Source organism: Gopherus evgoodei, chromosome 10, assembly GCF_007399415.2.
Source record: "Gopherus evgoodei ecotype Sinaloan lineage chromosome 10, rGopEvg1_v1.p, whole genome shotgun sequence".
In the NCBI taxonomy this organism is placed as follows: Eukaryota; Metazoa; Chordata; order Testudines; family Testudinidae; genus Gopherus; species Gopherus evgoodei.
The window spans coordinates 21,199,397-21,216,931 of record NC_044331.1 but is presented as its reverse complement, the minus strand read 5'-3'; the positions used below and the strand labels follow the sequence as shown (position 1 = coordinate 21,216,931).

General features: G+C 40.2%; 1 protein-coding gene across 2 annotated transcripts in view; it reads left to right on the top strand.

Moving 5' to 3' along the window:
- SLC12A1 (solute carrier family 12 member 1) overlaps nucleotides 1-17,535 on the top strand; it is a 63,194-nt gene that overhangs the window by 22,067 nt on the left and 23,592 nt on the right. For both annotated transcript variants that reach the window (XM_030578915.1, XM_030578914.1), the window contains exons 7-16: nucleotides 350-461; nucleotides 987-1,111; nucleotides 4,524-4,608; nucleotides 6,392-6,543; nucleotides 7,241-7,348; nucleotides 7,885-8,008; nucleotides 9,481-9,582; nucleotides 12,133-12,288; nucleotides 15,379-15,478; nucleotides 15,569-15,680. In XM_030578915.1, the coding sequence (XP_030434775.1) occupies nucleotides 350-461; nucleotides 987-1,111; nucleotides 4,524-4,608; nucleotides 6,392-6,543; nucleotides 7,241-7,348; nucleotides 7,885-8,008; nucleotides 9,481-9,582; nucleotides 12,133-12,288; nucleotides 15,379-15,478; nucleotides 15,569-15,680 (1,176 nt within the window). The remainder of the gene's footprint in view (nucleotides 1-349; nucleotides 462-986; nucleotides 1,112-4,523; nucleotides 4,609-6,391; nucleotides 6,544-7,240; nucleotides 7,349-7,884; nucleotides 8,009-9,480; nucleotides 9,583-12,132; nucleotides 12,289-15,378; nucleotides 15,479-15,568; nucleotides 15,681-17,535) is intronic.

Sequence of the window (17,535 nt, the reverse complement as noted above, 5' to 3'; positions counted from 1 at the left end):
AAGAATATAAAATGTTTTAATCTAAATATTTATCTGTCAGCTGTTTCATTTTCCCTTTTCTTGTAAAGGAAGCAAAGTACAAGATAAAGTGGTAGTCATAACTTTCTATATTTCATATTGATTCCTTGTTACAAAATATTCGTTACTGCCATAGAGCTTAAGGCAGTTTGTCTATTTAGTCATCTTGATTATTGAATCATGTGCCCAAGGAGTGGCTGAGTGTGTTCTAATATTGCAGAAATTTGAAATACATCATAAGTAATACATAAATACCACTACATACATAATTACCACCATATTCAAAACAAAAAAAAGTCCCCTAGTAAAATGCCTTTGTCTCTGCTAACAGGCTCAAGTAATTCTTCTAGTCATTCTTCTTATTGCTATTGCAAATTTCTTCATTGGGACAGTCATTCCGACCAGCAACGAAAAGAAGGCCAGAGGCTTTTTTAATTACCAAGGCAAGTGTTGCTATGACCAAATAATATAAAATAAATGAATATTTTTGGCCCAGTCCTGCAGCCTTTAGTTCTGTAAAATTCCCATTGATAAATGCTACAAGATCAGGCACTTTTATCCAAATATAAATGAGCATGTAAACTAAGGGAACCCAGGGTTTTTTTTTAAAATATATTTCTGGGTGACTGGATTGAGTTCATTTTTATTTTTGAATCTGTGAATGCCTCTGAAGCTGACACACTGGCAGTAGCAGTTTGAGCCATTTATATGTGCGTACATGGTTTTGTCTATTTCAATCTGGACCTGGAATGTGCCTGTTATTTCAATACTGAGCTGTAGTTCTGTGATCTGGAGAAATGTGCACTGTAGTGAACTAGAGTGAGATGATCAAATTCATCTCACTTATGAGCTAAAACACACTGGAACCCAGTCTTCCAGAGGTGAAGGGCTAGTTCATTTACCTACTCCATCATGTCACTTCAGAATCAAGTCTTGATGACAGGCTTAATTTTCATTTGTATTTGCAGCCTCAATATTTGCAGAAAATTTTGGACCAGATTTCAGAGGTGAAGGATTTTTCTCGGTCTTTGCCATTTTTTTCCCAGCAGCTACTGGCATTCTCGCAGGGGCCAATATCTCAGGAGACCTGGAGGTATGGATTTTATTTACTTCATAACAGTGGTTAGGCTATGGAAGGGCAAGGGTGAATAAGACACAAAATTATTAATCAACACTATATTCAGTTTCAACACACAATTAATTCCAGGAGGCAAAATTTTCATTTTAAAATGTGTTTTATTATCTAAGCACATCAGTTCCCGTTTTCTTTTTAATGTAATATAGCTATGTATTAAAAATTACTTAATTTAAATTAGGTGTTTCAATAACCCAAAATAACATAACATTAACAGATCCATTATGGAAATTAGCTGTATAATTCCATTACAATTGCTTCGCTAATTCCCCTTATATCATACTGAAAAGTATACCATAAAAATCAAGTTTTACACCCATAAAAACAAGGAAATGGAAAGCTCATGTGAAAAAAAGAGCTTTTTGGTAAAACCAATAGGAGAGCAGACCCTTAAGTGTTTCCTCTTTACCCTTGCAATCAATATAAATTATTTTATGTCACTAATTTTTCAATCACTAAATTTTCAATTAAATGTTTCCAATATTTAAGCAAACTGATAAATTAAGGATCTGGTTTTACCTTTAACTATGAGTGCCATCTAGCTTTTATGGCTTTATTTTAGCTATTTACTGATCCCTAATATTATAGCAGATTGAATCGTACTTGTGAAATACAAAAAATTGGGGCTTTTCTGGCTTTGGGAAGCACTTGATGAAACAGTCACAATACTTGTGAAGCTATTCAGTACTCAGTAATATTCAAAGAATATCACACACAAACCAACGGCTGTCTGTGGAGTATCTGAGACGCATTGGTTGTTTGGATTTAGAATCTGAGTTATAAAATGGTCTCCCAAATATTCTAGTGGGTGGGACACCCATAAATTAAATGTTAAATAAAGTTCTTAAGCCTTATCATGCAGTCTGGTTTTGCAGATGTATGCCTGTTAAAGTGCTCAACTCCAGTCAAAATGATTTGATATGCAAGTATTTGAAAAACATCCACAAACTGGTCCAGTTCAATCTAAGGGCCAGTTGTGTCATCCTTACTCACACTGAGCAGTGTCATAGACTCATCATCTTTAAGGCCTGAAGACACTATCAAGATCTGTCCTCCGGCACATTGAAGGCCATGGAAGCTCACCTGCCCACTCCTCCAATAGGCCCATACCCTCTGACTGAATTACTGACGGCCTCAAATCTTGAGCTAAAGATTTCAAGTAACAGAGAATCCACTATTTACTCTAGTTTAAACCAACAAATGACCTGTGCCCCATGCTTCAGAGGAAGGCGAACCTCCCCTCCCCACTAGGGTCTCTGCTCCAAAAACTTGGGTTGCCTTTGTTTTACTGGGGCTGCTTTTGAAGCCAGGTGCTACTAAATAGGAGTAAGCATGATAGCATCCAGCCAATAGCATTTGTAATGGATTTCTTTTTTTTCATGATTTTTAGACTGGAAGCATTCTGTTGAGACTGAACCAGGCCTTTCTCATTCCAGCTGAGAGAATCCCCACTATTTCATCAAACCTAGTGTCCACAAGAAAAGCAGCTGCTTTGATTTAGGCCTTTGCCTGGCAGGCCACTGCTGTGAAAGGAATCACACATATCTCAGTAGAGCTTCCACAGCAGTATCTCTTCCTTCCCAGACAATGTGGAGTTCTCTCCACAGATCTCAGGAACACTCAGGAACTAGGACAGGGTGGGGAGTGAATGGATTGGTGGGACACATAACGTTCCCTACAGCCCTACAGAGTTGTATTGCCTGCTATATGGATGTTTCCATAGCCCCCATCCACACTGGGAATCCCCCACTGTCCATGCTTAGATGCAACAAGAGCGATCTAATGAAATTAATCAGCCTAAAGAGAAACCTGAAACACAACATAAGCTGTAGTTTAAAATTTAAAAGTAGACAAACTAAACTGCCTCTAAAGTTTGGAGCATACCATTATAAGGTCATGTCTCTGAAACAGGCAGTCATTCATTCATTCATGAAGGGCCTGATCCAAAATTCATTGATGTCCACGAGAGTTTGCTTTGACTTCAAGGGTTTTAGCTCAGACCCTGAAAGGGTGATGGCATATTGAGAAAATGTCCTTCTAGTTAGTGTTTTACGATTGCAGCACAAAATCCTACCTATACAATGGCTACTTGACACATGAACACTGGGACGGCATGTGTTAAAAGCCATTATGACTGAAGGTTAAAGATTCATATGCAACTGAAGTGATTTGTTTGGGGATTTTTAGCCCAGTGACACTTTACTACATTAATTCTTGTTTGATAATGTTAAGAGTTAACATAATTAAGTCATTCATCCACATTACTCACAATGACTTGCTAAATTTCATTTGGAAAAACAAATCTTTTAAGTAAATAAAAAAAAATCCTCACTAAACCAATTTAAAAAGAAAATTAACAATAAATTGCTTTCTAGGCTGAACAAGTATATACCAAGTTATCACCTGCAATAATTTTTTATGGTATTAAAATATCCTAAAAATCATAATTAATAATGGAATGTCTTAGAGCCCTTTATCCACAGAAGCATGAACAGTGCTGATATAGTTTTCAGTTACAGTTTATAAAAAAAATGCTGACCCAACCCACTTGCCTCTCCCAGCAATAACTTTTCTCCCACTAGACTTTTCCTGAATAATCTAATGTAAAAGTAAAAGTAAAAGCAACCTGAAAGGTAGGAGCTCACTTTGCACATAATTCGGGATTATGAGTTTCCAGCAGTAATAGCAGTGTCTTTCTCTCAAAATGACTGTTTGCCCTGATCTTACTGGCTAATTGAATTGTACAATGAGATGGGTAGTTTGGGTGAGTGCTTAAAGCAGATTAAGGGCCACTGCTGTGCTGGTGCAAAGGGGACTTAAAGTTACACTAAATGTACAGCATGGGAGTCTCACAGTGTGGCACTGCCCTAAATGGAGTTCTGGATCTGCAGTGCCTCCTTTGCAGCACTCAGGGGAGAGGGATGGTGCCACAGAAGTGTCTGACTCCACCCGCATGCTGTAGAGTGAGTTCCTTGTACAGATCTAACTGGTAACAATTTCTCCCTCCCCAAAATATTTTCCTATCACAAAGTGGCAGAACCAAAACTTGCTAACTTGTAAATAATCACAGTACAAACTCTTAATTTACAAATATATAAAGCAGCAAAGAGTCCTGTGGCACCTTATAGACTAACAGACGTTTTGAAGCATGAGCTTTCGTGGGTGAATACCCACTTCGTCAGATGCACGTCATCAGATGCATCTGACGAAGTGGGTATTCACCCATGAAAGCTCATGCTCCAAAATGTCTGTTAGTCTATAAGGTGCCACAGGACTCTTTGCTGCTTTTACAGATCCAGACTAACACGGCTACCCCGCATGCTAAATATATAAAGGACTCACAGCAATTTTTGCAATTACAATTTTTAAGGACCCACAAGCTGCTATACCCAAAGGAACAATGTTGGCCATTCTGATTACAGCTGTTGCCTACCTAGGAGTTGCAATATGTGTAGGTAAGTAGTGAACATCTGTTTTGTGTCACAATTAATATAGTTAAGTAGGTTTAGAGCTCTATACACATATGAATGGTCAACCTCATCATTACTTTTGATCTGGAGGATTTGCTATGCAGTTAGACAACTGTTTTGGCTTTATAGTATTTAAAAAACAAAACAAACCATTCAACAAAAGCAAAAATCTCCATGTGGCATCTGGGTGAAATTTGAGCAAATGAGTGCTTACATATGGGTAGAGAGATTCTTTTTATATTATAAAGAAACTCCATAATGCCAAATGATTCAGCAACAAAGACCATCCATGTACAGTACAGAAGAACAAACTGGTTTCATAGTAAAGGGTAGGAGAATTACCACAAATCAATCTGCTCACGATTTTGCTCCTCTGTCACATGGAAGTTCTCCAAGTGGCCTCCAGCTGCTCTCCTGCTGGCATTACTGCACACACAAGTGACAGATTTACATGCAAACTCTGAATCTTCACATCTCAAGACAGGAAAAATCAATTAATTCCCTAAAGAAGAAATGTTAGGCCACAAGGTGCCCTATGGCACTGGAGTTTGGAAATGATAGTTCAACAAAACAGACACAGGATAGAACACAGGCTTGTACTGCAGGCATCATCTGTGTAAGACAAACATTCAATGAAATTCTCATTACAAAGGGTTCAATTAATCTTTGATCAAGAAATAAAGGTTTCTTTCCACTTTAACAGTGCTGCAAGAAACAATTTAGTAAGTGGCACTCTTCCCCTTTGAATATGTGCCCTAGCATGTACTAGGGCTCTGTGAGAAACTTCCTTTTGAAGGAGAGAGAAAAGAAAAGTCTTCCAACATTTTGGGTGTTGGTACTTCATGCAAAAGTAGATGTGCTGTACCTCTTACCCTAGCCATATTCAAACTGTGGTAACTGCATTCTGTGTACCTGCATTCCCCCTGCAATTTCAGTTTCAGAATTCAGAAAATGAATTTTGCTTCAAACCTGTGTAATGTGGCTCTGTTCTGTTAAGCAGTTGCTGCACTTCAACCCTGGGGGGGGCTACATTTCAGTGGTGGATGCGGTCATTTCTGTTTGTAGATCACCTTCTACATATAGAATGATATTTTGGGATCCTTAAACCATTTTTGTTTGGATATGTTTGAAAAAAACTATAGAAAGTTACACATTAGCAGCTAAAGCTGTTGAGATCAGAGCTCCTTAAGTTCACTTCATGTGTTTCTTCCTACTTGTGGGGGGAACAAACAAAAAGAGAGTGATCATAAATATCATTAGTAACAAAGAGACTTTGGACCAAATTCTCAGCCCAGGTAAATCAGTACAACTCTATTGACTTCAATGGAGCTACAATGTTTTAAACAGCAGCTGATGATTTGGACCTATGAAGCCAGTGGGAACCTTGGTTAGACAAGAAATGTATGCTCAGACCCTAAACTGTTTGGCAACATGACTGTTTTTGAATATTGGTAGTTTTAGAAGAGTCATAAATGGACCTTTTACTTCACTACATCAATTCCAAGTTAGTTCAGATAATTTTCTGCTGATTGCCAAAGTACCTAGTGTTCCACTCCCATGAGTAAGGCAGTCCCTCTCTCCCCCACTGGCCCAGGGTCACAAGCTAGAAAAGTGAACTTATTCTACTGAAAAGTAATACCCTGTGGGATAAAATGGAAGCACCCATTTGTACACAGTCCATGCAGGCTAAGCTTCAAAGTATGGGGGGGGGGACATTCTTCTGTTGTCACAAGAAAGGGAAATAATCACATGCTGGTTTTTTCCCCAGCTGCGTGTGTTGTACGTGATGCTACTGGGAACACCAATGACACAGTTGTATCTGGAATGAACTGTAATGGATCCTCTGCCTGTACTCTTGGCTACGACTTTTCCAGCTGTAAAGCCCAAGAATGTCGTTATGGGCTGATGAACAATTTCCAGGTTTTAACGTGTTTTATTTATATACTATGCAAATTCATAAACAATACAAGCACACACACACACACACACACACACACACACACACAAACAAAATGATACATACACATATATAAACCCACACACTTTGTTTACTGACAGTTAAGGCTGCATCAAGACACATGCCCCTAACTCAAAACCTGAAAACCACAGAAATAAGCTACAAAGAGATGAGTCCTGCCTTGCTTGCCACTTTCACACTGCCTACAACACCCAAGAGTTCTCTCCAACACGCCATAAAGCTTTTTAGCTTTACATCCAAAAAATACTAAAAAGAAGTCCATGCCCCTGCATCATGAAACTGACACTTTAGGGAAAAGCCTTAAGTGATCTTAGCTGCTTCTATATCAAGAGATCAGCACACCTGACTGCCACACATTCCATACATCTGAGGAGTTATTTTGCCTTAAAGTTGCTGAGGTCACTGTTAAGGTTTTATGCTGATTGTAATGGGAGTTAGGCACCTAAATACCTTTAAACATTTGGCTCCTGGTCTTTCTGTGCCTCAGTTTCCAAACTGTAAACTGAGGTAATGTTATTTCCTTACCTCACAGGGGGTTTTGCTGAGGTACTCTGGTAACTGGGGCATATAAATAGCGACGATGGATAGGTGTATCCTATTCATGAGCCTGACAGTTCTTTACTTTTGTTGCTTCTAAAGGTTATGAGCATGGTTTCCGGCTTTGGTCCTCTAATCACTGCAGGAATCTTTTCTGCGACCCTCTCGTCAGCTCTAGCCTCACTTGTCAGTGCACCAAAGGTTTTCCAGGTACAATAAAGAGCATCAATTTCCTTCCTACTTTGCTCCCAACATATGTAATTCGCTGAACTATATCTTCTTCCCAGCAGTGATATAAAATATTTTAGAAAGGTCTTATTATTTATATAGAAAGAGGCATGGCATACTGATCTGAGCAAGGGATTGAGAGGCAAGAGCTGTGGGGTTCCTGCGTTTAAATCCCAGCTCTGCTACAGACTTGCTGTGTGATTTAGACAGATCACTAATTTGTGCCTCAGTTTCCCCCATTTAACTACATCTCATGGGTCTTGTGAGACTTATCTGGTAAGTGCCTGTAACACACTGAGTGAGTGTTAAGCATCACTGATTTTATTTAGCTACTGAACTCTAGGGGGTTGATTATCACCTTATTTCAGTGTTTAGATAGCATGATGATAAACATCTTTGAAATAGATAGATACAATTATTTCTTATTAGAGCATGTGTCGTTTTGGGTCAGCTTTCCCTAGTATGAAAAAACTTTTTCTAATGCAAAAAGTACTATTAAATTCTGATTTATCTCCCAGGCTCTTTGCAAGGATAACATCTACAAAGCACTCCACTTCTTTGCTAAAGGACATGGGAAGAACAACGAACCTCTCAGAGGATATGTTCTGACTTTCATTATTGCTATGGCATTCATTCTGATTGGTTTGTATATTTGTTCCAATTGCCTGCTATAATTTAGAAACAAATACCTGAGAATTTAAATTCATTTTCATAAAAATATCTACTATTAAATCCCTCTTCATCTTGGCATTTAATTTAATGTGTTTTTAATTCATTTCATTTTGCAAGAAAGTAAAAAGTACAACGAGTGCAGAACGCATTTTACGTTGCTATTGGTTATTAATGCATCCTATTCTCAAATAATTAAACAAATACTCATCACAGCTGCTAATTGGTGGGCTCAACAACCAATGGTTGAGCTAGTTCTTCCCACACATTACTCTTGACCCACCTACCTGTGGCTCAAGGCAAGAACATTTGTTATTTTGGCCATTGACCTCCTTCTATAAAATCCTCAAAGCAAACACTCAGGGCAAAAGAATCTTAACCGAATCCACTGATGAAATGTTTGATGTACAAGGAATAGGTGAGACATTAACATCCACTTTAGAGGTGCCAGTATTAAGTTATAGTGAGAAGCAAAAGTAATACTGAAATTGTATAAATCAGATATTTTAAAACGTAGCTCCAGGCCAGAGAAATAAATAAACTGGTTAAGAAATTGTATGAGGCTTAATTATACTCCCACTGAAAGCAATGGCAAAAATTCCTTTATCCTTAGATGCAGTAGGATCAGGCCCATAATGTGAACAGGAAATATAAGTGAACTATGGCAATTTGTTATTACTGCCATTATGGTGTTATTTTAAAAGATGCTAAACACCCACAACTCCAGTTAATTTCAATGGGAGAGGTACATGCTCATCACCTTAGGAAATCTGGCACAGACACTAAGACACTTCATACGCTTTCCATTTGGCATTAATTTCAAATCTCTTTTAAGTACTATACAAACCAAACTGATTTTGCAAACCTTCCACACAGAAAATTCCCACTGACTTCTGCATAAGCTCACAGCACCGGTCCTTGGAGATTCCCGCTATTGCTTTCCAGTATTTATTTGATCATTATGAGCAGCAGTTTGGGATGTTTGGATTTTTTGAAGTTAATTTTTCATAATTCTTCAAATTCAAGCTGTGTGACGTGTTGCTTTAGAATGTCTCTTAACAAGCAAAAAAAATGAATTCACCATCAACCTTTTGCTTTTAAGAAGTGCATCATCTGCTCAATTACATTTTTAAAATACTGAAACCAAAATTAAAGGCCAGATTATGATGCCTTTCCATTGGATAGTCTCTTACATCACAAGGAGCGTCATTAAAGTCAATTATATCATTTGTGGGGTCACGTAGTACCCAATATGAGTAAGAGTTTCACAATCTGGCCCTAAATTAGCTCCCTCTCCACCCCTGGAAAGATACCCAGGTTTTGCAGGTGTAACTTGAACTTCTCCAATATGCAAGTATTAGTGCTTTGTGAGGAAACAGCTGTCTAACCCCAGTGCCATCAGAAACAGATGCACATGAAATCTAACTTATGCTTCTTTCTTGCAGCTGAACTGAACACCATTGCTCCCATCATCTCCAACTTCTTCCTGGCTTCATATGCGCTTATTAACTTCTCCTGCTTTCATGCATCATATGCAAAATCTCCAGGTTAGTTTTAGGGCCCACCATGAACTGAATGTAGGCATCACAGTTTGTGATATCAAAATAGCATAATAAGGTAACTTAACATTTAGCTGCTGTCCAGCGAAAGTTCCAGCATCTTTAAAATGACCAGGCTACATGATAGAGACAAGTAGGGTGAGGTCATATCTTTTATTGCACCAATGTCTGTTGGTGAAAGAGAGAAGCGTTCGAGCTCCACAGAGCTCTTCTTTCCCAGACCTGAAGAGAAATAATAAATAAAAGATAAAATAAAATGTCTGACAAAAGATATTAGCTCACCCAACTTGTCTCTCTCAGATCCTGGGACCAACGTGGCTATGACAACACTGCAAACAAATAAAATATACAATGTGCAGCCTGATCATGCTCCCTCTGAAGACAGTGACTTATCTCTACAAGTTAAGATTAATGGTTCTCTCTCAAACTGTAATTTGGCTCTGGAAATATATACCTTTATGCTTCCTGCAGCTGCACAGTATGGAAGGGAGCAAAACAATGGGAAACGCTGTGGTGGAATCCAGTGGAGGGTAAAAGCTACTACATGAGATGCTTTCCCGGCTACATAATCACTTCCATCTCCCCCTTTGCAAAACTCCATGTGGTCCATCAGTCACCGGGGGAAAGTGGGTAAGCCAGGAATGCGGGGAAGGGAAAAAGCCACATCAAGTAGCATGATCTTCTCCCCAATAAATGCTGAAGCTCTGCAGGGCATTTTGTAGTAAGTTATTAATAATAGTAAAACTATTATTTGAAATGGCAGCCCCTATAGTGGGTTACATAGAGCAACAATGAACCAACAAAACAGTGGCAGCATAGTTAGTGGGCCTGCCATAGCTATTAGCAGGGTTGTAGAGAAATTCCAGAGAGTCCCTCCACACAGATGACTGGGATCCATGAGGCCTCTGCTTAATATTTTGGTCCAAGCACTGACCCCTGACTAATCTGTACCACTGGAAGTCCTGGACGGGGGAGGAGAGAGAAGAGGATGAAGGACCTCTCTCCAGTTCTATGCAACAGGGGAGCATCCAGGTGTTATTTGTAGCACCATGGGCAGAGTAAACCTCTTTATTTTCATGAATGAAAGGTTAACAGCCAGAAATAAGGAGAATCATCTGAACGATGCCCTTTTTGACCAGCAGTAAAGGCAATTTTCCGCTGCTGCAAATCAATTAGTTATTTCAAACAGTAGAGAAATACACTCTTTATTTCCAGTGTGAAAGAAGCCACAGTGGTGGCATAAACATACATATCAAGTCCCTTCCCACAAGTCTGCATGTTGCCAGTTGTGCAGAAGGCAGAAAAAATAAGCACTTCTGCTAATTATCTGCCGAGCTGAACAAATGCAAATCTGCTCTGTGCTGTCATAGAGCTCAGTACAAATTACCTCTGTGCTCTTCATGTGTGCATCAGTCATGATTCTGAAACTACTTAACATTTCATATAAAACCATAGCAATTTTTCCCCCTTATTTTTCTTGCTTCCTTTGGCTAATTTCTTTGGCTCCTGTCAATTCACAGTGATAGATGTTCCTAATTGCAAGGCTGCAGGACAATAAATTTCTTCACAGTGGTGCCTTCTCATTCCATCATTATTATTGTGATCCATGTTAGGGTACTGGGGACCTCTTTATATCTTTAGTGTTTTTCCCTCGCCAAAGAATCTGTTCTGAAGAACACCTGGTAGAGACCCACAAACCGTGGAGGTTCACTCTTTGACTCATCATTTTAATTGCTAGCAGGGGAAGTATTCAATATCACTGCTCAAGAACAGTAAGGAATAATACCTTTCTAAAGTCAATTGCAATTTTTTTTCAGTGATCCCAAATGATTTCTAAGTTTAAAAGGCAGGAGCACTTATAATATTGGGATATAGTCTCCTCTTGGAGCATGTGTAACTCCCATTAACATTAATGAGAGTTATATAAATGCATAAAAAAGGAGACAATAACCTATTACCTGCAGTTATAGAAAAATTCATTTTCAGTTCTGAATCAGTGATCTATGATTTGGCAAAAGCATGTAAATGCACTGGCTGTTTAAAACCAAACTGGAGAAAGCCATCAAAGAGGTACTGCAGGGAACAATCCTCCAATAGCCAGGGGAAGGGACTTCAGAGACCCCAATTGTCTGAATATCCAAGAGGTCTCAACACAATCTTCATCCTTTTGCATACAAAATTATATCAAATACTTAACAAGAGCCCTTTTACAACACACTCATTTCCATCTGCAGGGGCGGCTCCAGGCACCAGCACGCCAAGCGCATGCCTGGGGCAGCATGCGAGGGCGACAGGCAGGTTGCCTTCGGTGGCATGCCTGCAGAGGGTCTGCTGGTCCCGCGGCTTCAGCGGACCTCCCGCAGGCGTGCTGCCGAATCCGCGGGACCGGGGACCTCCCGCAGGCAAGCCACCTAAGGCTGCCTGCCTGCCATGCTTGGGGTGGCAAAATACCTAGAGCTACCCCAGTCCATCTGCAGGCAGTGCAAATATACCTTCCACCTTTTCCATCTCTGATTTTTCTGATTCTAATTTAAATAGGCTGGAGACCTGCATTCAAGTATTACAACATGTGGGTGTCACTTTTTGGAGCCATGCTGTGCTGTGGTGTCATGTTTGTCATCAACTGGTGGGCAGCTCTCATCACTTATGCCATTGAGCTCTTCCTCTATATTTATGTGACATACAAGAAGCCAGGTGAGACTGAAAAAGTTGTTTATTGTTTTTTGTTCATGATGTGCAGTTAATTGTGGTTGTCGTAGTCAGCCCTAAGGCTACTGCCTAGGCCCTGTGGTCATTCCTTTTTCAACATAACTTCTGCCATAAGGAGGACTGGAGGCCCCAGGCACTACGGACAGCGCACAGTGAATAACAGAGAAATCCCATTCTACAGATTTCTCAAGGCAAAACCTCATTGTATTGTGGGTATTGCAAGCAGCTCAAGGCCTGGTTTATACACAAAGTTCGTGGCACCAGTTTAACTTAAGATATGATTTAAAACCAATTCAGTTAAGCAGATGTACATTTGTGTGGGGATGCTCTGAAATCAATTTGAACCTGGCTTATATACAGGTGCAATCTAACTGATATAAATTTAGCATAAACAGATATTAGAGTGTTCACACAGAGGTTTGCATGGGTTTCATTAAACCAGTTTTTAATCTGATTCAAGTTAAACCAATGTAATTTCTGTGTGCAGAAAAGGCCCAAGAGTGGTAGAGAATTTGGGATAAGTGGGTATTAAAATGTATAACTAAGAAATCACAAGAATACTATTTTAAAATTTCCAAAACATAGTGCCCTGATAAATGTCCTTTCTCTGTGGCACATTTAATCCAGCCCTTTTGGAAGCAGAAAGGAGATATCCTAATCACAAACTCCAGCTCTTGTTAGAAGGTATAAACTCTGTTACTCATTCCTAGATCAAAAGTCTAATCCTTACTTTCAGGCTGCAGCTTTCATCTGATCCTCTCAGCCAGCCCCTTCTGCTGCTAGAACCACCTCTGGGGAGAAACTTCTGAGGGAGCTTTTTAAGAAACAGCTCCTCTCTGCTCCCGAACACACACCTCCTTATCAGGTTTTGGCAACCAGCAGTCGAGCTCAGTTGGTCTTAACAGACTCACCTTCGCAAAGGAACCAAGCTGTTCTTTCAGCTTTTAAATCCAGAAATGACTAATCTGCTACACCCCTCTTTGGAGTCTTAAATCGGAATGGTCACTACTTTCAGGGTATTTCTTCACAGCAGAGTTAACTGGGCTACTTACCTTAGTGTCGCCCTTACCCCTACTTGCCGTCACACACAAGACCCTCTCACCAGAGTTTGTGGTGCTTTCAACCTCGGTGTGGGTTACAGCCTGGGTTCCTCTTTCACTCAGGTTGGTTACCCACCCATTTTCTAATGAGGATGTAGGCTACCAGAGTGCTGCTGATAGTCCTCCAGTGCCTAGAAGGATGAACAAGTACCAGGAAAGAATCCTAGACCACCTCAGCTTACTGCTGTACAAAGAACCACAGACTATGCCTTCCAGACGCCCTAGTGATATGAACAGGGAAATGCAGAACCAAAGAGAACAGAGTAACTCAGGCAGAGCTTTGCTCTGTGGGTGTTCACACCCAGACAAGACCAAGCAGGTGCTCAGACCTGGATTCCAATTACCGGGGTTAATTCTGCAGTGAAGACATACTCTCAGACTGAAAAAGCAACAAGCTTCCCAGCTCATACATTTGCACATAAACTCTCTCCCCCTTCCACCAGGAGAGAAGCACTTCTACTAACTACCAATATGAGATGTTACATTCTTTACTGACAGCTGAGTGATACTCAGAAAGGTGTGACATTCTTTCCTACCTTGGAAAAGAAAATCAAAAAGGCCATATTCAGAATTCAAAAAGTTGCATCTAATGCTGGTTCTACACTGGTATAACTGCTGTTCCTTCCCATTTACACAGGCATGACAACAGAATTTAGAAACAAGGATAGCAGCAGCAGCAAAAAGATGTGGCTTTTGGAAAGTAATTACATACAGCTGAACGATCACATTCTGCCAGACCAACAGTCTTGAGTATCTGAGCAAACAGCTGGGAAATTGAGCTAGATTTTTATAGCATGCCCATAACTATGGTACCTGATTTAGACCACTTGCAGGATTGTGTAATCCCTGCAGGGTTTGGTTCATGAACTGAGCCCGGGCATTCAGTTTGCAGGGGTTACAATGAACCGACCCTTAGGTTTGGACTTTGAAGGTAACATTCCATGTCCTCTCCCTTACCACAAGCCAAGGACTGACCCCTATTTCATTTCAGAAGTTTCGACTTGCTTCTATTTTCTGCTCTTAGAATCCGCCTTAGGTAACATTGATGGGCTGCCTTGCCAGCAGGCCCTTTAGGAGGCACAGTGTACACAGCTTCTGCTCTCTCCAAATCTTGAGGGTCCCCTTGCAACTATGTTTAGGATCTTAGGGCTCTACTGTTTCCTTTCCTTTCTTCTACTGAGTGAACAGGTACTTCTTGTCCCCTTGCATCCCTCAAGACCATATATGAATTAGGAGTTCAGCAGCCGTGCCAAGAAGCCCAAGGAGTGTTGGATGCAGAACTGCCACTTGGATCCTTACTGAAGCCTAGTCCCAGAATGGAGCAAGATTATTGTCATGCCCAGTGCACACCTGTGAAGGGTGAGGGGATCCAAAGGGTTGGCTGTTAGGAGTAGGGAGAAAGGACAATGGCATGTTATATTGTTATACAAGTATTCCTTTACCATGACACTATTCTTTGTCTCTCAGACACCGTGCGCTATAACGAGGTTGCAACAATATGCGTTCAATAGCAAGGCAAACTAGCTTGTGGGTGGTTGGCTGGCATGTCTCAGTAAGTGAGGCACCGTACCTTCAAGTTTCTTCTTTGAAAGCATGTGGTTTTTAGCTCACTGGGGCTAGTAATGTGCCTTCCTAACAGCTTCACTTCCTCTGCTGAAATATCACATCAAATAACTGCATTACTCAGAGGTGTCCATTTTATATGTGGGAGAAGGGAAGAGAGTTAATGGAACAGAGAGCAAAACATCTCTTAAGCAGAGGAAGAATGTTCCCTATGTTTTTCACACAAAGAACAAGGCAGGATTTGTTTGTATGTTAGTATTTGCATCACACCCCCTACGCCAACATTTATGTGGCTGAGAGCATGATAGAATTCAGTGTGCTATGGCTTATCGAGAAGATGATGCTGACATCTGTTACACCAGTTATTAAAAAACATTGTTTAATATGCAACGTTTTTCTTTGTCATACATAGAGGTAAATTGGGGCTCGTCTGCACAGGCTCTGTACTATGTTAATGCCTTAGACAGTGCACTGGAATTAACTGCTGTAGAAGATCATGTGAAAAACTTCAGGTAAGGTTTGCAGGGAAGTAGTGAATAGCTCAGTCTGGAGTTAGATAGATAGATTCCCAGTTAAATGTAACCTTTTATTCCTTCCTCCAGACCCCAGTGCATAGTATTAACAGGAGGACCCATGACAAGACCTGCTCTGTTAGACATCACACATTCATTCACAAAGAACAATGGTCTCTGCATCTGCTGCCAAGTATATACGGTAGGGTCTATGTATGTGAACCTAAAAATTCAGAGCAAAATTCTCCAGTATGCACTGCAAAGCTCCATTCTCCACTCATTGGGCACACAATACTCCCATTGATGCTGATGGGTAGATGAATTTTGTCATGAGTCTTGACAAGAAGGCTATCAGCTGATTTGGAGCCTGCTGGCTAATGCCTTATTGAGATATGTCTCAGAGTTCAGAGAAGACCAACCAAAAATGAGAGAAGGTTTGGAAAAATTAGAGTTACAAGGAAAGATTTTAAAAATTGGCTAAGCCAAGGTTAGAGAAAGTGCAGGGACAAGAAGTCAGCATGATTTTGGGAATAGAGCATAAGAGTCAAAATACCCAAGTTCTAGTCTCAGCTCTGCCACTGATTTGCTGTGCTGGCCTTTGCCGCTCGGTGCCTCAATTTCCCCCTCTATAATATTATAATAGCAATACTCTTCCAGCTTTTGGAGGAAAGGGATTCTGCTCCAAAATCTTATGAAGAAAGGAGCTACCTAAGTACACCTTTTTGTTATTATATGATAAGTAGCTACAACTATGTGCAGGGAAAAGATGCAGTAAAGATTATAGGGATCATTTAATAATGAGCTTAAATTGCAGCAGTGAAAAGTGTAGTTTAAATGTTAGGACAACCTTTTTCCTGTAATAAAAACTGAATACTGGAACAAGCTACAAAAGGGGTTATGGAATTACTCTTGTTAGAGCTACTCAAGTCCAGATAATGTACCCTTTTCCTAGTGTTACTGTATTGATTATTAAATCAATGCCACCAAAATGCAGAAGGGTGGACTAGAAGACCTAGATAAGCTCTCTTCCAACCCAAACACGTCTTTGGGCTTCTCTGCATGGTGCCTTAGTCTGCACTAGAGGGGTGTAAATTCTAGTGCGCACTAGTGTGTTGTGCAACAATTGGCCCACACGGACCCTGCCACCGCACACCAAGAGTTCCCCAGTGCATGTTAACGTAGTCCCATTTCAAACAGTATTACATCAGGGAACTTACAGTTCACGGCAGCAGGTGCCACATGGGCCAGTGAGCATGCAACATGTAGTGAGCATGAGACTTTACACCTCTCTACAAATGGGAGTTTGCCATTAATGGCCATGGGTGCAGACTAGACAACTTCATAACATGCCTTCAGCAAGTTTTCTTATTAGGCATTTTCCTGTATTATTACTGGTTAGGAGATTTCACTTCTGCCTATAAAACACAAGTTGGTTGTGCTAGTGCAATCATTTTTGTTGTTTTTTCTTCTCTAACAATTTAAGCTAAATTGAGTTTAGTGGGTAATAAAAGTGTGACACAATGAACCACTGTGATTTGTATAACTGTAGAAATAACCTGGTGATAAAAACAGCTATGTGTTGTGAGTGGGAATCCCAGAATGCCTACAAATATTGTAAACTGTTGGATTTTACCCAATTAAGTTATCAGATGATCACTGTAAAGACACAATAACAAAGGAGCTTGTGTGTCCAGTTGGGTAAGGTCTAGTTTGCCCTTACTGTCAGAAGATAGACATTTAATGACTGCCTAAGATCTGTTGAGCCTTCCTGTAGGGTTACTTATGCAGTCAAGTCAGGTAGGGAGTTTATTCACTCAGAGATACTTCATCACAATATTGTTCTAAGATGTTACAATTCAAAGTAGTCTTTCCTTCTGTCAGAATCACTATATTTAAGTAGCATTAACAGCCTCTGTCCTCTTGAACAGAATGTGAATTATGTTACCAGCACAGTTCTTTTACAAGCATTGAATCTCCATGGACTCTTTTTGGAAACGTATTTTTCTGACTCCCTCCATTTCCCCATACAGCAGACTAGGTAACTCCTTCAAAATCAC